This window comes from Humulus lupulus, chromosome 9, assembly GCF_963169125.1.
Source record: "Humulus lupulus chromosome 9, drHumLupu1.1, whole genome shotgun sequence".
Classification (NCBI taxonomy): domain Eukaryota; kingdom Viridiplantae; phylum Streptophyta; class Magnoliopsida; order Rosales; family Cannabaceae; genus Humulus; species Humulus lupulus.
The window spans coordinates 9,269,533-9,289,974 of NC_084801.1; the positions used below are offsets into that span (position 1 = coordinate 9,269,533).

General features: G+C 33.4%; 2 protein-coding genes and 1 long non-coding RNA gene across 5 annotated transcripts; 1 reads left to right on the forward strand and 2 right to left on the reverse strand.

Annotated features, from left to right (window-relative positions):
* The first annotated feature begins 5,554 nt into the window (after positions 1-5,554).
* Positions 5,555-11,029, forward strand: LOC133801135 (potassium channel KAT3-like). Of its 3 annotated transcripts, none has more exons than XM_062239286.1 (12): positions 5,555-6,442; positions 6,569-6,826; positions 6,937-7,152; positions 7,282-7,440; positions 7,553-7,610; positions 7,701-8,018; positions 8,692-8,931; positions 9,197-9,295; positions 9,389-9,421; positions 9,590-9,775; positions 9,881-10,544; positions 10,754-11,029. In XM_062239286.1, the coding sequence occupies exons 2-12, from the start codon at positions 6,651-6,653 to the stop codon at positions 10,894-10,896; spliced, it is 2,292 nt and encodes a 763-aa protein (XP_062095270.1). In that variant the 5' UTR covers positions 5,555-6,442; positions 6,569-6,650; the 3' UTR covers positions 10,897-11,029. The 3 variants fall into 3 exon arrangements, with proteins under 3 accessions (XP_062095270.1, XP_062095272.1, XP_062095271.1); XM_062239288.1 differs by having other exon boundaries at positions 5,555-6,257; XM_062239287.1 differs by lacking the exon at positions 5,555-6,442 and having other exon boundaries at positions 6,547-6,826.
* LOC133801137 (uncharacterized) lies at positions 8,955-9,604 on the reverse strand. The gene is made up of 2 exons (XR_009876752.1): positions 9,568-9,604; positions 8,955-9,317 (listed from the first exon to the last, which is right to left on the reverse strand). It is a non-coding gene; the product is annotated as an uncharacterized LOC133801137 (long non-coding RNA).
* On the reverse strand, positions 11,030-16,547 carry LOC133801136 (mannosyl-oligosaccharide 1,2-alpha-mannosidase MNS3). The gene is made up of 6 exons (XM_062239289.1): positions 16,167-16,547; positions 14,196-15,121; positions 13,348-13,609; positions 12,065-12,262; positions 11,771-11,919; positions 11,030-11,640 (listed from the first exon to the last, which is right to left on the reverse strand). Exons 1-6 carry the CDS (start codon positions 16,248-16,250, stop codon positions 11,382-11,384), a joined length of 1,878 nt encoding a protein of 625 aa, XP_062095273.1. The 5' UTR covers positions 16,251-16,547; the 3' UTR covers positions 11,030-11,381.
* Between the last annotated feature and the right edge of the window lie 3,895 nt (positions 16,548-20,442).

The following is a 20,442-nucleotide window of genomic DNA, read 5'->3' on the forward strand; positions in this document are numbered from 1 at the left end:
TTGCATTTGCACCAAAACGGCTAATCTTTTTTTGTTTTGTATGCAATGCAATGTTGGCTTTACACACAACCTAGAGCACTCACACACACACTCCGTACTCTACTTTATTTTTTTAAATATTTCTCCAAAATATACAATTTTTTATTTTACCTCTAAGTTTTATATTTTACCATACATCAGATTCTTTATTTTTTTCTCTATATCATTTAAATATTATATTTTCAAACATTTTTTATTTATTTGAAATATTTTCTATAACTATAAATAATATCCTTATATATTTTAATGTTACAAAATTGGGTTGAATGATGAATAGTATACATTAGATATAGCTTTTTACTGTAACTTTATCTAAAAATATTTATAAAATACATCATCCGATGGATATCTATTTTCTTAATTTTAGTTATTTTTTACCGTTTTTTGTAATATAGCTCACGAGATGGGAGTGCTCTTAGCCTTGGTTTTCTCACTCCAATCACTGACAAATATTTTATCAAATCTTTTTTATTAGTCACTTTCTTGTAAGTTTTAATTCCAAATAATTAATCTTTATAATTAGGAATATATTATATAATATTGCTTTGGATTTCTATGGAGGATTTTTTTGATGGAGCTTTTATAACACATTATTATGCATGTAATAATATTATTTTATTAAACACACTTGTTTTCTATTTTAAGAATATTCGTGTGTGATTATATATCGCATCCCACCACAAATAAAACTATTAATTTGACTATTTTAAAGAGTGCATTCTGTCAAATATCTATTCGTCTTATTATCCCACTACATAACAATATTAATAACTAATTAATGTGACATTGATTGTTAATATCTTTATTAAATTACTTAATTTTAGTGGCAATTAAATTTTATCTCTCTACTACATATATTATTTTTAAAATATTACCTTAAAAAAACATTTCTGTGATGGCATTAGAGCTATAAATATGGGTGGGACTTTTTAGCACGGTATGAAACCGACACGAAAACGACATGGCACGAAAAAAATGGGATTGAGCCAGGCACGACACGAATTGAAAATTGGCACAGCACGACACGACATGAGCTAAAGCATGGCACGACACGAAAGCACTAACAAACTAGCCCGTAAGCACAACACGATAAAAAATTCAATATTTTGACATTAATAATGATAAAAAAAAAAATTATTTGTCAATTATATGTAAACTAAAATGATAATAAAAGTCTATTATTTTTCTCAATGTTTATAATTTTATTAATTTATTTTAAGATTTGTGAGTTAAAATTTTTAGCGTTTATTATTAAAAAGTATTCAAATTCTAATAATTATCTTTGATATAATTTTGTGTAAAGTATTATTGAAAAGTATATAAAAATATCTCAAACTATAATTTAAACAAAGAAATATATTTGGATTGGTGGAGAGTCCATTGATTGTTAAAGGGAGGTAGGGGTTCAATTTCCTATTCTCACATTTTTTAGCAATAATAAAGTGATTCCGAATAAAGAAAGTGGATCGGCCTGGCCCGACACGAATTTGAATACGAGCCCGACCCAAATTATTCGGAGGCACGAAAATGTAGGACGTGTCAGGCCAGACTGGCCCACATTTACAGCTGTAGATGGCATTTTGAATATTATCAAATCAAAATGTTTGAGGCATTTGTATTTTATGGAATGCCACTAGTGATATATATGAGTTTCAGTTGCATTTGTAAATTGCTACTAGTACTAAATTAATTTATCATTACAAATAGTTTAAATATTTAAATAACACCTTGCTACAATAACATCAGTTAATAACATTTCTAACTAAACGTCACTATAATTTTATTATTATTATGTATTTTTCTATTCACTAATTCACAACTTTATTTTGTTCATATATTTAGTGGTTACTCACTAGTGTCTAGTGGATCCCTTTTAACCCTTGATGTATGAGTTTATATTTTTTTAAAAGAAAAAAAAAAAGATCAGTGGTGCTATACACTACTCTTACAAATTTTCTATAACACATTTATGAGGATGTCAATTTTGGATAGTGATCTTATTTACAATTTGGCTTATCAGTTATAATAGTTCATTTTCCATATCTATTCTATATAAAAAGTGTGTAGAAAACGAAATTTTTTTGTTTTAAAAGTTTTTTAATTTTTTTAACTTTAATAGAATATTCTTATATTTAATAGAATATTTTTATATTTAACGGTAGATTGTAACATGACTTAAACTTAAATAAAATATTATAAATAAATAATTGAACAAATTAAAATAAGATATTTTACAATGATAATTATTTAAAAATAATAAAACTATATATTTTATAACTTAAATAAAATTTAATTAAACTTAAACATAATATTATATTAAACATATAATATATAATCTTATTTTATATATTATAAACTTAAACAAACATAAATAATAAATTAATTAAAATAGGATATTTTATGATAATTTAAATAATTAAATCATATTTATTTAAAAATAATAAAAGCATACATATCATTTTTTTATCTTATAAATTTGTGTAATAGTTTATTTTTTAGCAAGTGATTGTGGCTCTTTTTTTCATCAAATTCACCAAAGGGTATTGTAGTATACATTATAAAGTAAAAATAATTGATGCATGTATACTATTATGTACACTATAAATTTTTCTGTTATTATTTTATTTCTATTATTAATTTTTTTATAATATTATTGTATTTTATATATATGTCATGTAGTCATGTAAACATATACATATGTCACGTTATGTTTAGATATCATATATGTAGAAATTATTGATATAAATATTTATTAAAAATAAATCAGTTTTTATTAAAATTATAGACAATATTTACAATTTTGAAACTAAGCAAATATGCATTGTTAACTCAATGCATTGCACGTTGCTTTTACCTAATATATATATATATATATATATATATATATGGGTGATTGCCAACTCAGTAGGGATGTCACAAACAATTGAGCTAATAATAAGTTTTTTATTTATACTAAATAAATTCTGTTTTTAGTCCAAAAACAATTGTATATATACTTGCACAATCTTGTAACTACATAAATTTGGAACCATATATATATTCATATAAATCCAAAATACTAAATAATTATCATGATGAAAAGGGTTTCAAGCTCTCTGGTGGCCACAAATACATTTCTTTCAATAATAAGTATTAATTACTTGAGTTTTGTTTTGATCAATTATTGTGTTTTCTAGCAGCAATTTTTTTTTTTTTAATTAATTGTGTTCTCTCCCATTTATCCCATATGGTGGAAATATTTATATAGATAATCCTTTTGGCGCCTAGCTAGTTCTTGATAGCTAGTAGCTAATATCTTCTTGATAAGTGAAGTTAATGACTATTTATTATATTCAAAATGCGTGAACACACACATACACATACATATATGATATATTTATATACATATATATATTTCCTTTAAACATCTCCCAACTAAAAAGTTTTTCTTATTAAAGAATAAAAAATAACTTTAATAAAATCATAAATTGGTTTTTTTGTAGAAAAAGGAAAGAAAAAAAACTTTTGTAAACGAATTCTTGAGATATTTATTAATTTTCTTTGTTCATTAGACCTTAGCTAGAATTGAATGATGTTTCTAATGTCTTTTTTAAAACAACATGAACATGTTTTTGTCAAAGAATTTACTCTATGTTTTGAATAAAAATTGATAGTGTTTATTAATTATTTTCTCAAATGTAGGAAAATATTTATTTGTTTATAAAAATATAAATCACGCATCACTAATTAGATTTGAGATGCAACTTCATACTTAACCAAGAAATATAGTACAATACTTTATGATTATATCGTTTTTTTATCACTTTTGTATATTTTGGACACATATAACTGTATATATATATATATTAATATTATTTAACCTACTCTTAAGTAGAGCTGTAAATACGGGCCGGGCTTTTGAGCACGGCACGAGCCCGGGAGGCACGAGCACGACACGGCACGAAAAAATATGGGCTTGGGCCGGCACGGCACGAAAAAAATATGGGCTTGGGCCAGGCACGGCACGAAAAAATATGGGCTTGGACCAGGCACGGCACGACACGGGCTTAGCACGGCACGACAAGCCCGAAGGCACGACACGAAAGCACGAACAAACTAGTCCGAAAGCACGACACGATAAAAAAACCCGATATTTTGACATTAATAATCATAATAAATTTTTATTTGTCAATAATTAATAAATTAAAATGATAATATATGTCTTATTTTTCTCAATGTTTATATTTTTATAATTATATTAATTTATTTTAAGATTTGTTAGATAAATTTTTAGCATTTATTAGTAGGTATTAAAATTCTAATAATTATCTTTGATATAATTTTGTGTAAAATATTGTTAAAAAGTATATAAAAATATCTAAAATTATAATTTAAACAAAGAAATGTATTTGGTTTGGTGGTAAGTCCATTGATGGTTAAAGAGGATGTGGAGGGTTCAATTCTCCATCCTCACATTTTTTAGCAAAAAAAAAGTGGGCCTAAAAGTGGGCCCGACACGGCACGACATGGGTCGGGCCCATGGGCCGTGCTGGGCCTACTCTTTCAAAAATGGGCCGACATGGGCCCGGCCCACATTTACACCTCTACTCTTAAAGATAATAAAACATTACCTACTCATGATTTTGATGAGGTTTTTCATGGCTAAAAAGTGAGGGTTATGCGGTAGCTATTGACAAAAATTCTCATTCCAAACTCTATATTTTTGTATTTATCTCGTATGATTTTTAAGTTGATATAGTGTTTATAAAAATATTCTTTTACACAATTTTTTTCTTAAAAAAAAAAGTCATTATTATTGGTTTCCAAAGTACTCTTGTTCATCATGGATTATACCTTTGCAATTCATTTCACCTTAGTCCCCAAAATTCGTTTAGTCGCATGTGAAAACCGTACGTTGATGCTCAAAAATTGACGGTGATCATTTGGAATATGAATTTAAAATATTGGAATAACAGGTAAATAATAAGATCCTAAAAAAAATTCCACTTTAACAAAAAAAATCCAAGAAATTCAAACTTATATAAATGTTAATTTGAATGTTTAAACTTTTGTAATTTCTCTATTTTCCATCAATATACAAATTGCATATATAATCAAAAGATCCCTGAAACCTTGTAAATGCTATGATCATGTCCAATCGTGTTCAATATGAGTACCACATGTATATTGCGGCTGATATATACCAAAAAAAATACCATTTGATGAAAAACAATCCTATGATTCTCACCATATATTTATAATAAGCTTATTATTATAATGATAATAACTACAAGCAGTGAATATATATATATATATATATATAATAGTATGTAGTAGCTTTCCGTATAAGTGATCAAACTATAGCAAACTAAGACAAGTATATAGTCGACTCACGGACCACGTAACAAAAGTTAGCCAAAAAGAAAGTATTATATAGGTAGTTAGATTAGATTAGATAACAATTTGTTTTTTCTTTCTTTTTCATAAAATAGGAGATTATAATTATTATACACAACAAAGCGTCGGCTGATTAGAAAAGGGTCAAAACTATATCAGAATCAGAGAGAGAAAGAGAGAAAGAGAAAGAGAGTTGGATATTATATATGGCAGGAATCAATTTCACACTTATATGGCTCTTATTGCGTTACATAAACAAACAACTATATAAGTTTAATTATATCTGATATAATGGGGAAGTAAAAATTGATTTTTGGTTTTTGGTTTTTGGTTTTTGGGGGCCAAAGTGGGGAGTTTTTTTTTTTTCTGGACAGGCACATGAAGTGTACTATTCACCTCTAAAACATCCTCCTATTGGTCCACGTGTCATCCTATGTATGATACGAGGCCCCCCATCTCTTCCCCATCCTACCCCATAGCTGTCTGGTCCATTTGTGTATTTCGAAAGGAAGACACCAATATTATAACTTGTCCTTTGTTTTGACAAATTAATCCAAGTCCAGGCTATATATAACATATATATGTGTATTATGCGATGATGATGATGATGATTATGATGATGATGCCCAACCCATAGTCATACATGCATCTATGATGGAGCTCCCACCACCACCACCACCACCACCACCACCACCAACCAGAGACACCATTTCCACCCTCTTCTCTCTCTCTCTCTCTCACACACACACACAAGATCACATACAATCTGCTTCAACTGCATTACAGACTACAGAAAGACTCACATGTCTGCCACTTTCCCGCTTATCTCATTCAGTCTTTCCGTACGTGTTGTTCTCACACACCTCTTTTTCCATATCCTTTCTAGTATATATAATATTCACTCTTTTCTTTAGAGAGAGCACCAAGGAGAGAAAAGTACATATTATTTTTTAATACATGCCACTTTCTTTTTCTCAATCCTTGGTCAACCACTACTGTCTAAGCTATGCATGAAAATCAAGCAAAGGTAATAAATTACAATACAAGTTCAACCCGTGTCTCTCTCGCTCGTATCCTATATTATTATTATTATTATATATAGTCCTTTTTTTTCTTCATCCTCAGAAGACTTACTCTCCAACCAAATAATCAGTTTAACTGCAGACTCAACTGTTTGGCTTAGCTTTTGAGCAATTCATCTCAAGACACATACACACCACCACACAAAAGAGAAAATGTCGTTTTCATGCACAAAAAACTTCTTTCGGCGTTTCTATACCGACGAGTTCCAAATGGGAAGTCTTCAGAGCAGCTTCTTCTCCAGTGATCTCTTGCCATCACTTGGAGCCAGAATCAACCAGACTACCCAACTCCGCAAATACATTGTTTCCCCTTTCAATCCCCACTATAGGTGATTATATATATATATATATACATAATATATGTGTGTTTTGTACACACATGAATACTATATATTATTCTCTGAAATGTTTCCTTATTCTCATGTCTTTTCATGAGCAGGGCTTGGGAGATATTTCTGGTTGTTCTTGTCGTTTACTCTGCCTGGTTATGCCCCTTTGAGTTCGCATTTCTGCCGTATAAAGAAGACGCTCTCTTCATAATAGATAACATTATCAATGGCTTCTTCGCCATTGACATCGTCCTTACCTTCTTCGTGGCGTACCTCGACAGCCACACATATCTTCTTATTGACAATCCAAAGAAGATTGCAATTAGGTGAGTAAACTCTCCCTTCTCCAACCGTTGTTTTTAACTACGTTCTATTCAGTTGACATGAATAATAAAGAGCTATATTATCTATTCCTTACAACTGAAAAAACTAACCTTATTAATCCAAACTTTCAGGTACCTATGTACCTGGTTCATTTTTGATGTCTGCTCTACGGCACCATTTCAATCCATCAGCCTTCTTTTCTCGAATCATCATGGTGGTGAACTTGGGTTTAAACTGCTCAACATGCTCAGGCTCTGGCGCCTCAGACGAGTCAGCTCTCTGTTTGCAAGGTCCATGATCACACATACCAAGTCCATCAATCCAATATATTTATAATCCTTCTATTCTGTCATGAACAAATATCACAACTACTGAATAATCTGCTTCCTTTCTTAAATTCAGACTTGAGAAGGATATCCGCTTCAACTATTTCTGGACTCGCTGTACAAAACTTATTTCTGTATGCCCTGAAAACATCAAAACATCTCATTCAGCTTATGTTATAAAAGCCTCAAACAGTAGTTCACTCCATTTCTTGTGAGCTTTTCAGGTGACCCTTTTCGCAGTACACTTCGCCGGATGTATTAACTATCTGATAGCAGACAGATATCCGAATCCAAGCCAGACATGGATAGGTGCGGTGAACCCAAATTTCAAAAGAGATAGTCTTTGGAACAGATATGTAGCTTCAATTTACTGGTCAATTACAACACTAACCACCACTGGTTATGGAGATTTGCATGCTGAGAATCCAAGGGAAATGCTTTTTTATATCCTATACATGCTCTTTAATTTGGGATTAACATCTTACCTCATTGGGAACATGACAAACTTGGTTGTTCACTGGACCAGCCGCACCAGAAACTTCGTGAGTTGCCTGTCTCTATTTTTGGTCTTTACTGCTCCAACTTGTGCATCTTTTTCCACCTGCTAAAATATGTTCATATTTTTTTTTTAAAAAAAAAAAAAAACAGATTCTAACTAAACTTGTCCCAATCAGTATTTACTTAAGTGGTCCCATCTCCCATGTTATGTAGTATAAACAGGTTTACCTTGAGCACAAGTTTTTAAATCAATGAATTTTCTTTTTTTTTTAATCTCTTCTCTTTTTCTCCAGGACAATATTAGAGGTGGATTGTTATGAGCTTTAAATAAATACATACATGCAGTAATGGTCCTTAATTATGGTGGCACTAGGCCTTTCAATTATTTGGCCCTGCTCTGTCTGTTTAGGCAATGAAGACTACTGGGCCCTTCAAATATTTCTGGTCCCATACAATCTATATTCCCTCTCTCCCTCTCTCTCTGAATATATACTCATACATACATGTATTACTCTCTACCCCACATCTGATAGTGTCATATAGAAAAATCTAAACCAAAATTTTACAACTCATAAAATGAAACAACCATTAAACCGCCCCACGTTATTGACTCAAGTTGACCTGAAACTATTATTGGTTGTTTCGAGGATTATTTTCAATATAAGAATTATTTAGCTGAAACAAAATGTGGTTATTAAGTACTTTATGTTGATGCAGAGAGAAACAATCAGAGCAGCTTCGGAATTTGCTCAACGAAATCACTTGCCTCCTCGAGTACAGGATCAAATGTTGTCACACTTATGTCTAAGGTTCAAAACAGAAGGACTAAAGCAGCAAGAAACCTTGAACAGTTTGCCAAAGGCCATACGTTCAAGTATTGCATACCATCTATTCTTACCCATAGTGCAGAAAGCATATCTCTTCCAAGGAGTTTCTCAAGATTTCCTATTCCAATTGGTAACAAACAACATGACTTTCACTTAGCTTTTCAATATCATCATCATCATCATTTTTTTTTCGTTCTTTCTTTATGGAGTCTTTCTGTAAGCCAATCGACAACCATGTTAACTGGTCTGGTGGGCCCACAAAAACAATAAAGCACGTGCCTTGATCGTTTTGAATAAATACAAGATATACACATATACAATATTTAATTCATGATTTATCATATGTATTATACGTTTCAAGAGAGTGAAAGTAATATCATTCTTTACTTTAAAAGGTTTCAGAGATGGAGGCAGAGTACTTCCCACCTAAAGAAGACGTAATTTTGCAGAATGAGGCTCCAACCGATCTCTATATACTGGTCTCGGGAGCAGTGGTAAGTTAACTCAGTTTCAGTCCTGCATGGATTCACAAAATCCTAAATAATCTTTTCTAACATAAAGTTTACTTGACAAAATCTTGGCCACAGGATTTCATATCCAATACTTCTGGGCATGATCAAGTACGTATTGTTATTACTTTTCTCCAAATGTATAAATGCATTTATGTGTTTGTGTGTTCATATGTACGTACAGACAAAAATAGTAGACATATATATTTATATATATATATATATTATGAAAGAGACCAAATAGTCCCGACCCTCACATTCTAAATGCCTTCACTGCAGGTTATTGGAAAAGCACGTGCAGGAGAAACGTTTGGAGAAATTGGAGTTTTATGTTACAGGCCACAGCCGTTTACAGTTAGGACAACTGAGCTTGCTCAAATATTACGGCTCAATATAACACCACTGATGAACATCATACAAGCAAATACAGAAGATGGGCATATCATCATGAATAATTTTTTTCTGGTAAGAAATTTTTTATTAGGAAACCTTTCTAGAAACAGAAAATGGATTTTATGAGTGTGAGTGTTACGGTTATCTTCCAAGTTAATTTGTTTTTCATTTCCACAGAAAATGAAAGGGCAAGAAGGCTTGGGATATGAAAACCCACATTCAGATCCTGAATCAATCATCAACGAGTGGACTGAAGGAGCAGGACAAACAGAAGGATGCTGTTCTTACATGGGGTGTCGCGATATAATACAAGAGGATGTACTAATACAGGAGGAAATGAATGGGCATTTCAAAGGGCCAAAGGAAAAAGAGAAGAGTGTTACAGGCTCTTCATTGTGTGGGAACTCTATGACTGATAGTGGTCGAATGGCTCATCAAGCAGCTGTCAGCAAGGAGCATCTCGAGGTGGTTAGGAATTTACTTGGAGGGTCAAGTACGAACATATCGGACACCAAAGGATGGACGCCTAAAGCTTTAGTAGAACAGCAAGGAAATAAGAGCATATGTGAACTCTTACTAAATTATGAAAATAGAAAAGCAAACGAACATAGAATACAATTTTTGGTGCCAGAAGCAGGTGAAAGCACTTCCCAATTGAAAAGGGCAGAGACAGACTCACATATAAGAACTTCTAGCTCTTTTGGAAACCAGAAGGGAAAGGGAACAATGAGGAAAAGAGTCACTATCCACATGAAGTTTCAGAACAGTAGTACGCATCATCGGCAACATGGAAAGTTAATAATCCTACCTGACTCAATTGACGAGCTGTTCAAGGTTGCCGGTAAGCCTTTTTCTGATCCGAGAAAAGAAAAGTATTGCCAACCTGAATAGGAAGATTTAATTATTCACTATTGATTTATATTAAATAAGAAATTGAGAATTAAAGTGGAAATCAATAATAAGAAAAATACAAACCTTGAACATGCTCACCAAACTGCTTAGGTATATGAATAGTTCCCTTCTCACTCTTTACTCTTTGTAAAACTGCAGGTGAAAAGTTCGGAAGCAGCAAACCTATTAAAATCACCAATGCAGAGAATGCAGAAATTGATGACGTAAGTGTCATCAGGGATGGCGATCACCTGTTTCTCCTTAATCACGATTATGAGAATATAGATGTTGAGATGGCCTAATGTTACAAGAGGAATGTAGATGCATATGCTAAGTAGATTGTAACTTCTAGGCTTTGTAAAATTAAAAAAAAAAATTAACAACATTTTGACAAAATCAATTGAAAGTTTTCGGCTGGAAGACCAGGAAAATCAATTACAGAATCGCACTTAATTTTGAATCGCCAATCTAATTTACTGACCAACCAACAATTATAAAAAGCAAATATATGTTACATTCTTCGTATTGTGCACTTGGAAAAAGTATAGGAAAGTCCTGGAAAATTTTCCTTTCTGTAAGCTTTTTATAGCAAAATAAGAATACATGTTAAAATTTCTGATGCATCATACAAGAAAGCAAAAATAAAGTTACGCTGCCTCTAATTCTTCAACCGAGTCATTCGCTGATATCATTCAGACATGATGAAGAGACATTAAGCAGCAAGTTCAGAAAGAGCTTTTCTGTTTGTACTAACATGCACTTCGGCCATTATCTACACATCAAAGGACTATTCTTTCATGATTGCACCTTCAATTGGGATGGGGTGAGCTTCTGTGTTAAATACAAACTTATCCAATGGAATAACAGAGCTGTTTCCAAACAATAAATACAAATACTTTAGCGTCTCGCCCAAAAAGAACGTCTCCATTTTGTCCCTTCTAGGAGGATGAACCGTAGTAACATCATCCAGAGAAGTGTATCCACCACTATCAACTCTTGTGAATTTCTCAAAGGCTTCAAAAATCTGCCAACCCCACTCACGATATCTACAGTAAAGAATATTGTCATATAAGTGAAAGAATAGAAAAATAAAAGAAACTACAACTCAAAATGTGTGATGAACCAAAATAACAAATATTAATACTAGAAAGCTAATCACAAGAAAGAAAAGCTCACTTTGGATCCTCTGTAATGCGATACAAAACAAACAATGATTCAACAGTTTCAGGACGTAAGAGATTATGACGATCAGCCGGTTTGATGATTATGTCATTCACGTATTCTGATTTCTTGTTCCCACCATCATGACCTCCTTCAGAGAATTCCTGCTTAATTCCAGGAATGTGTCAACTCCCCACACAGTATTTGATAAAATGAATTATAGAAAACAAATAATAATCTGATCACATAACCCATGCACATATTTTTGTGATTAAATACTGTTTTCATATATTCATAACTAAAACTAACCTCCGTGTGAAAGTACGCTATTTCTGGAGCAAGACCAGTAGAGGTTACTGAATACATCTCAAAGCAGGTTTTGGCCAAATCTTCTGCGAGCTTTAAATTTTCCAGGTCTTCAAAGTTGAGCAAATTGTCTCTCATAGCTTTTTCCTTAGTAAGACCTTTAGTGGCACCAAGGGCAAGAGTACCTGACAAAAAGCACACCTGAAAACAACAATAACAATGTTACATTAAAAAAAATCAAAATTCAAAATTAAAACCCACTAAATCCAGATGTATCAAGTGCTTAATGAATATTTTTACAAAGACAAAAAAAGTCCACATATTGGTCAAGTAAAATTACATCAAAAACTTTGGTCCATTAACTCAGCTGCTTCATCTATTGATTATAGAGGTGGTATCAAAAGTAGCAAGCCAGCAGGAAATTCAAAAAAATCATTTTATTTTTAGGAAAGAGAAGTTTTTGCTCTGCATCATAAAACCATGTGGACAATGTTTTAACTCAGCTACTATGGTGTAGTTACGACAATGTAATACTCTATCAACTTTAGCATCATAACATATTAGATGCACTCTGGCAGAAAACCATACTACATTAGCATGTTGCAAGTTGTGTATCTGTTATTTTTCTAATCAAGCAGGGTCCACACCACAAAAATGTGAACAAAACAAATGAATAACCAGCATGTACAAAAAATTTTGTAACAAAGAAAAGTTAATACTTCTAAAATTAGGAAGAACCAATGCATGAGAAACTATCGTAAAAAAAGTTGTGAGTACGAAACCCAATATCTTTGATACAGCAGCGGACTCCCAGTCAAGGAGAAATATGTGAATAAGAACAAGTAAGCGAATCTATTGAGCTCCAGTGCATCTAGGAGGAAAATGTACCAAACATAACATTAGAAGTGTTCCAAATTTTAATATGGGGGTCAATTTCATCATGAACACTGAGATAAGGTGTTTAACAACGATACAGTAATTAAAAATTGGAATGTATTTTTTCAGAATGCTGGAAATTGATAAATCAAGTAATGCCTCTTGTTCAAGAAAGTGTCATGAGAAGCAATAGCACATAGCTAAGAGATGCTTATAAAATTTTGTTTTCTCTTATAGTGTATATGCCAATTGCTCGGGACAATATATGCTTAGAAATTGGAATCACTTAAATCACCAATCCACATAAAGATATACATCTCAAAGTCGAACTAAAATCTAAGAAGTGGCACAGAACATTTTTGTTCACTCATGACTATGTAACAGTGATGAGTTGAGAAAGAACCACATACCAGGTGATCCATTTTTGGACTAAAACCACCCTTAGGTCCATTAGGCAATTCCCCTACAAAAACCAGTCCTTTGGGGATTGATTTCCGAACAAGAAGATGCCTCACACCCTTCATTGCTTCCTCATACATATCATGAAGATATGTAAAATTACTGTCTCTGCTAGCTCCCTTTTGAAGCCAAACTTTGAGCAGATACTCATAGTAGCTATCGCCACGAGATCCAAGCCTTATGTTATCTCCACTAAATTCACCACTATGAGGACTGCATACATCAAATAACGAGATAAGAACAATGAAAAAAATGAAGGAAAAACAAATTATTAATTACAAATTCCTTATGATAATACAAATTGCATATGATGACATAAATTATAATGAGCTACAAATTGCATTGTAAATCAACAAAAAATGCGCTGATGAACACAAGCATTAACAAACTGATAAAGTACAGGAAATATGACATGATACTGAATAATGAATATATACATTGTTAGTGAACTGACAGACCCATATTCTTACATGTATTGTGATAGAAAACATATTATGATTTATGTTCAAGCCCTTTTTAGGAAGGATAAACATATAGGGAAAACCTAGAAGCAAAAGGACCAAATGACAGCCAGTATCCATGAAACTTGAATATTTAACAATAAACTAAGATGAAGAAACACATTATAGAAATGATGATTTTAAAAAGAAAAAACTGCGTGTTATTTTGCAAGACTTTTTTGTGTAGATAAAATGCTTCTCAGAGCCCAGAAATGTAAGAACAACATTTTAATTTTTTTTAGAAAAAGGTACTATAGTAGGATGAGTAAGAATATAATAGCTTTCATTAAGGAACATACTCAATGTAGATGGGGACTAGTCCTTCCACCTTTGGGAGAGTCTTTAAGTGTTCCAAAACCTTCATGGCTGCTATAGAGTACTTTGGATCACCAGAAAGAGTACTGAGATAATTGAACTCGAGCTGTAAAGTAGAAACCTCAGAAGTACTACTCAACCCCCCAGGAGCAGGATGCGAAGATGAATCGCGTAAAACAACATCACTAAAGGGAACAGCAGTCGGGCTGGAAGTAAAAGCAGACAGCAGACGATCTGCGAGGTTTTTAGCAGTTTCAAGGTAAATAGCTTTAGATGTTGAGTTTGTCCCTGCTTCCACAGAACTCAGATGATATGCACTTAAGAGACCCCCTAAAACACGAATGGTAGTTTCAAATAAATTGACTTGCCCTTTTTGACTAAACCTACTTGAAAGTTGTGTTTCAACCCATGTGCCTGCTTCAGAAACAACTTCATTGGCACCCATTATCATGGCAGTATCAAGGGCATCCACAATAGTAGCACCAAGCCCACCTAATCCATCAACTCCATGCTGAGACACAGGCATAAGTTCATCATAACCCATTGCATACTTTTTATAGCCTAACCATGCATGGAGAAAGGCTTTCTTAACACTTTGTTGCCTATCTATCCATTTGGGATCTAAATTTGGACTATGGCCACCTTTACTATTTCCGGGAGGTAAACGAGGAGGAAGCCTGGGTGGTTTTCTCAAAAGCCTTCCTAGTCTGCTGCCACCGAAGGCAGTAACCTTGCCTTCCCCTTTATTACTGATATCGTTTGCTAGTCTATCAACAGACTGGGCAGGACTTGAATGTGTCAGCATAAGACATGCTACACCAAATATCATCAGTAACACTAGAAACTTGCCTGTACTACAGCTTAAGCAATTATGCTTCATATTGCTGGTAAGAAAGCTTTGTGTAATGACCTGGAAAATCAAAATAAGATATTAAATTCTTGCCAAATCCAATTACCATAGTCTCATAAGAAAAGAAACAGCTAAAAAAATATATAATGCCAAATTAATAAAATTGAAAGATTGCCGCTATAGATATCCTTTATTGTCATGTCTAATTCCTGACATAATGAATTGACTTTGCTGAATATTGTCACTAAGAAAGAGTAAGGCTAATTCTGATCATGAGGTTCATCATATTACTATGTTCTCGGAGACTCTTTTATAAAAGGGTGAAATCCTCAAATAGTCCAACTAGAATCAGCTTCTAATTAATTGCCTTATTTATGCATATATCTTATGAAATTCACATTCCCTCCACTTGAGGGACTAGGGATTCCCTAATTGATAAACCGTCCACATGCTAATATATACTAACTAGATCACTAAACAATCATTTTATCATTTACATATAAAATTATATAATTTATACAAATATATATTGCACTATTTCTACTTTATTACTCATTGAACTCACAAATCATAGTAAAAGAATCAGCAGGATGCAAATGACATAGACATTTCTATGTAAAAGTTCCAATAACACAGAATTTAGAAATGTGGTTAAGTCTTCGGTCTATTTTTCCAAATATTTGTTAATCCATAGACATACACCTCGAATCAATAGATAAGTTAATCTAAGTAAAATAACAATGGAATCCGAAGTCTCTCTCGCTTAAAACAAGAAAACAACCTAAAGTTGTTATTTTCCTAGTCATAATCAACTAGTAAAGTCCTTTCATTCGTAAAACCATTAACAGCAAACCTGCATTAAATCAATCTCCAAAATTCTAACCAAAAAAAACACCTCCAAAGCATGAGAAACACCACAAATTCCAATATTCCATAGCCAAAGCTCTATACTTAACAAAGCAAAACATGAAAAAGCATATTAAAACCAACCAAAAGATCCAATCTGTTCAATATATAAACATAGAATCGACACAACTCAGTGAACATTTAAAAAACAAAAAATACATCAATCATCAACGGAATTGTAAAGATCTAATGTTGAAACCTTGAAACAGGAGCGATGGCGGAACTTGGCGTTGTCGTAGTGGTTGATATCTTTCTTGGAGTAAGGCAAGTACTTGGACGACATACTCGATCGGATCGAACGGTCAGCTTAAGGCTTCCACCCTCCGCAACGTGGCGAATTGGGATCGGATTTTCGCGAGAAAGTGACGGAAAAATCTCCGGTTCTGATTTTGGTTTGGGTTTAGGGGTGGGGATTGTAATAATGGTGATGGTTTATAAGGATTGAAGGAAGGTCGTCTCTTCTGGCTTGTTTTTCCAAGTCAACGAACACCTTGGATTGGAAACGCTGTGGCAAATTTGTAAATATTCTCAACCTGGATTTGCTATTCAAGAAGATGACGACGATCAGCTCCATGCTCCCCCCTACTAATACATCACTTCTTTTGTTGTGCCCACAGCAAAATTAATGGTTTTTATTTTTATTTTTTTAAATTTACAAAGTTATGTGAAGTTTAGTAGGAATAATTAAATAGACTGTAACGTAAAAAAAGATCAATTTTTATTTTACAGAATTAGAATGTTATTGGAATGGAATGATTTTTCATGGAATGACTATTATATTTAAAAATGAAGAGAAAGATAATTCTAATGCAAGATTGAAAAAAAAAAATTAATAATAATTTTATCAACTTTTTTATTCATGTTAATTTTTATTTTATTTATTTTCTCATTCTTATTTATATTCTTATATTTTTATTTTTTTTAACTAAACGTCACCTTAATTTATAAAAAAAAAATATAAATATGATATTTTGATTACATCACTACAAATGGGAGGAGGGATCTCTTCTAACCAACAAAGTTCATCGTCTATCCTAAAGACATGCTTAGTCAATTCATGAGTCGCCACATTAAAATTACGATCAACATGAGAAATAAATGATACTGGAAAGCTAGACAATAAAGCTTTTATGTCATAAAAGAAAACCCCTAGTTCATTTTGGTATAATGTATTGTCACCCAGAACTCAGACCAAAGACAAGGAATCATAGAAGAATGTTTTTACTGGTAGACCAATATCTTGAGTCCATCTTAATCCTACCAAAAGTGCAAGTATCTCTGCCTGAAAAGCCGACAAAAGCATGTATCACAAAAAAACTAACTCCTATAAGAAACTTTAAAAAAAAAAAACATATTATTAAGATAAGGTTTTTTTTATTTGGAAATATCCTTTGGTTAGACCTTGCATGTCTTAGTAATAAGATCAAATTAAAGGATATTTGTGATATAAGTACCTAAAGTTTTGGGTTTGTACCCGGCATAGACCCAATCTTTTTTTTAGCAGGAAAAGTACATAAAGTCGCTAAAAGAGTAATTATGCCCGTCTCCATCCGTTTAGCTACGTTGGGTGACGATTGGACAAACACGTGTCATGTCCTTATTGGTCCATCTAATAATTTTTTTAAAATATATATTTTAATTGATTTTAAAATTAAAAAAACATTAAAATTTAATAAAATTATATAAGAATAAATTTTAAGAAAAATATTAAATCTGATTTAATTTAAAATATTTACTAATTAAAAAAATTAAAATTAAATTAAACTAAAACAAACAAAAATAAAACGTTACTTTCCATTATCATCAACAACACTTAAACCATTAACCATCCAGAATTCTTCAAGAACACATTACAAAATACCCAAATCAAATACAAACCAAAATATTTTAATTCCCAAATCAAATGTAAACCTAAATATTTTGATGCCAAAATACAACTCTGGTTCAATCAATACCCAAATCAGCCAACAAATGAGTTCAATATCCAAACAAAATACAAACTCATTACTCAGAAATATCATCACCACCATCATCATCATTAATACAAATCCTAACCCCGATCCCGAATTGTGAATTTGAAACCCTAACCCCAAATTTCAAGAAGAAGAAGAGGAAAGGGCTTTCAAGGAAGAAGAAGAGCAAGAATCACAAAAGCCAAAAGCCACATCGCAGCTCCCCACCTCGCCTTCATCGTCCGTACGTTGCAGCTCCCCACCTTGCCTTCTTCGCAGCCTAGCCATCTTTGAAACTCGCCTTCGTCGCAGCTCCCCACCTCCGCCAGTCGTCGGCCATGGTCATCTGTGAAAGGTCCGATTGCAATCCCTAGGGCCTGCTGGGCTGGTAAGAGAAGAAGGGGAAGAAGAAAGATACGAGAAAGAGAGGGAGAATAAGAAAGGTTTTTAATTAATAGTATAGTTATTTTATTTAGTTTTTAGGTTTTTGTTTGTTTTTGTTGACCCTTGTTTTGGTCAACTGACACAGAGTCAAATGCTTGATGTGATAGAAGGTATTGAAGTAGATCTAATGGAAAGAACAGTAAACGACACAACGAAATTATAGTGGTTCGGCCACAAGAATTGGTAATGACCTACGTTCACTTAAGCTATTATTGATATTGATTCTCAAAGGAGTAATCAAAGAACTAGGGTTCTTCGGGTTTCACCAGCCTTAGAGGGATGAATAATACAATCGGAAGGTAATAGCTATAATTCTCTTGTAAAGCATAAACTCAAATTAGCCAAAAAGAGAGGTCCCCTTCCTTGAGCTATTTTTCTTTATTTATAGGCTCAAGGAAGATTACATAAATTTGTTACAGATATTATTTCCTAATTAATCGGATACTCAGGAATCATGGGAGATAATCTCGGATATGATCATAATTGCACATGATCTTCTCAAAATATCTGGAGTATACGACCAAGCTGGTCGTACATAAAGTCCAAATGTTACGCTAGGGGAATCTCCATGGTCGATGGTCGAACAGAACCTCTGTCGGGTGTCAGCCACGTCATCCACGCCTGTTCTTTGGATAACATTTGCCCCCTAAGTTTATTTATTGCGACCAGCAATAAGTAAACTTAGGAAAAAAAAACCTTTCATATGCCCCACGAGATCTGTCAGAGTCCCTCGTGTGTTCTCGGAAACTGTGAACCAACCACGTCCAATCGCACCTTTTCGGCTTCCAAGAAACCATTCTGACGGCTGTTACACTCTCCCATACCTCGAAAAAAGGTAAGTCATGATTGCTCCTTTTTGGCACACCTCGGTTTCTATAAGTAACCCCCACCTTCTTCTTTCAACCTTTTACTCTCCATCTTTTTGCTAAAAACTTTCAAGAACCATATTCCAGAGCCCAGAACTTCGAAGTTTTCAGACGCCCTGCCGAGGATCCTACAAACCCAAAGCTTCTATTTTTCAGAATCTCCAACCTTCATTCAAGTAAATCTTCTTTGACGTTTGACTTTTGAGATGCCATGTATTATGCCTCTATGCCCTGAAACTCTTTGCGTTCTTGAGTAGAAATTTGTGAGGATTTTGTATATACCGTTTGATGCTTGATAAGGTAGTGTACTTTTGCTATACATAAGTTAGGAATCAGTTCGATAGTCAGAATCATAGGTTTAGGGCATAAAATCGAGGTAAAAATTTGATTTTTAGGCTAGTTGAAAAACTGGGTTTTTCCCGCCCCTTAGGAGTTGAAAAAGCTTCCTTTCATAAAACCTTTTACTTTCCTTTTTGATCCGTTTTTCAAACTGCTAGCATAAAACTTAGTGTTCGGTTAGAATACTGCTGGTCGAAAGACGCGAGCAACGTTATTCCAACTTTCAACATAAGTTCCCAGACTGTGTGTCTTATCTCCTCCTTTGTCTATTTGCAGTTCATATGCAAGACCCATGGGGAGGAGAAAGACCCATTGATGACGACCTCCTAGTTCAACTGCTTGAAGACGAAGAACATCCTTCTACATTGATACCAGATATTTCTTTTTCTCGCATTAACCTAAACACTTCCCCAGTTTCGACCCAAAATATGGCTTGCACCAAAACTAAAGCCAAGAAAAGAAAAACTTCCAACACTTCTCTCAGCCTACTGTTGATGCCCCCTCGACCAGTGGTCGAGACGAAAATATTCCTGACCCAAACATTCAAGGTCATGCCCGCCCCCGACAGGCTATTCAGCCGGATGTCGAGTGGCGTGTTGTCTTCGCAAGTAAGGTGACGGTCAGGATGATCGCCAACTACTTGAAAAAATACAATCTGACAAGGGTGACCCTAGTCAAACCTAACGCATACCAAATGGCTAATCTTCCTGGAGGTGCTTACAGCGTCTGGTCGCAGTTTCATGTTGAGGCAGGAGCCACTTTGCCTCTTCATGCATTCTTTCAGGGGGTAGCCAATTACTTTGGAGTTGCCCCCTTCCAAATTACCCCAAACAGATATAGAATGTTGGCTGCACTCTATATCCTGTATAGCCAG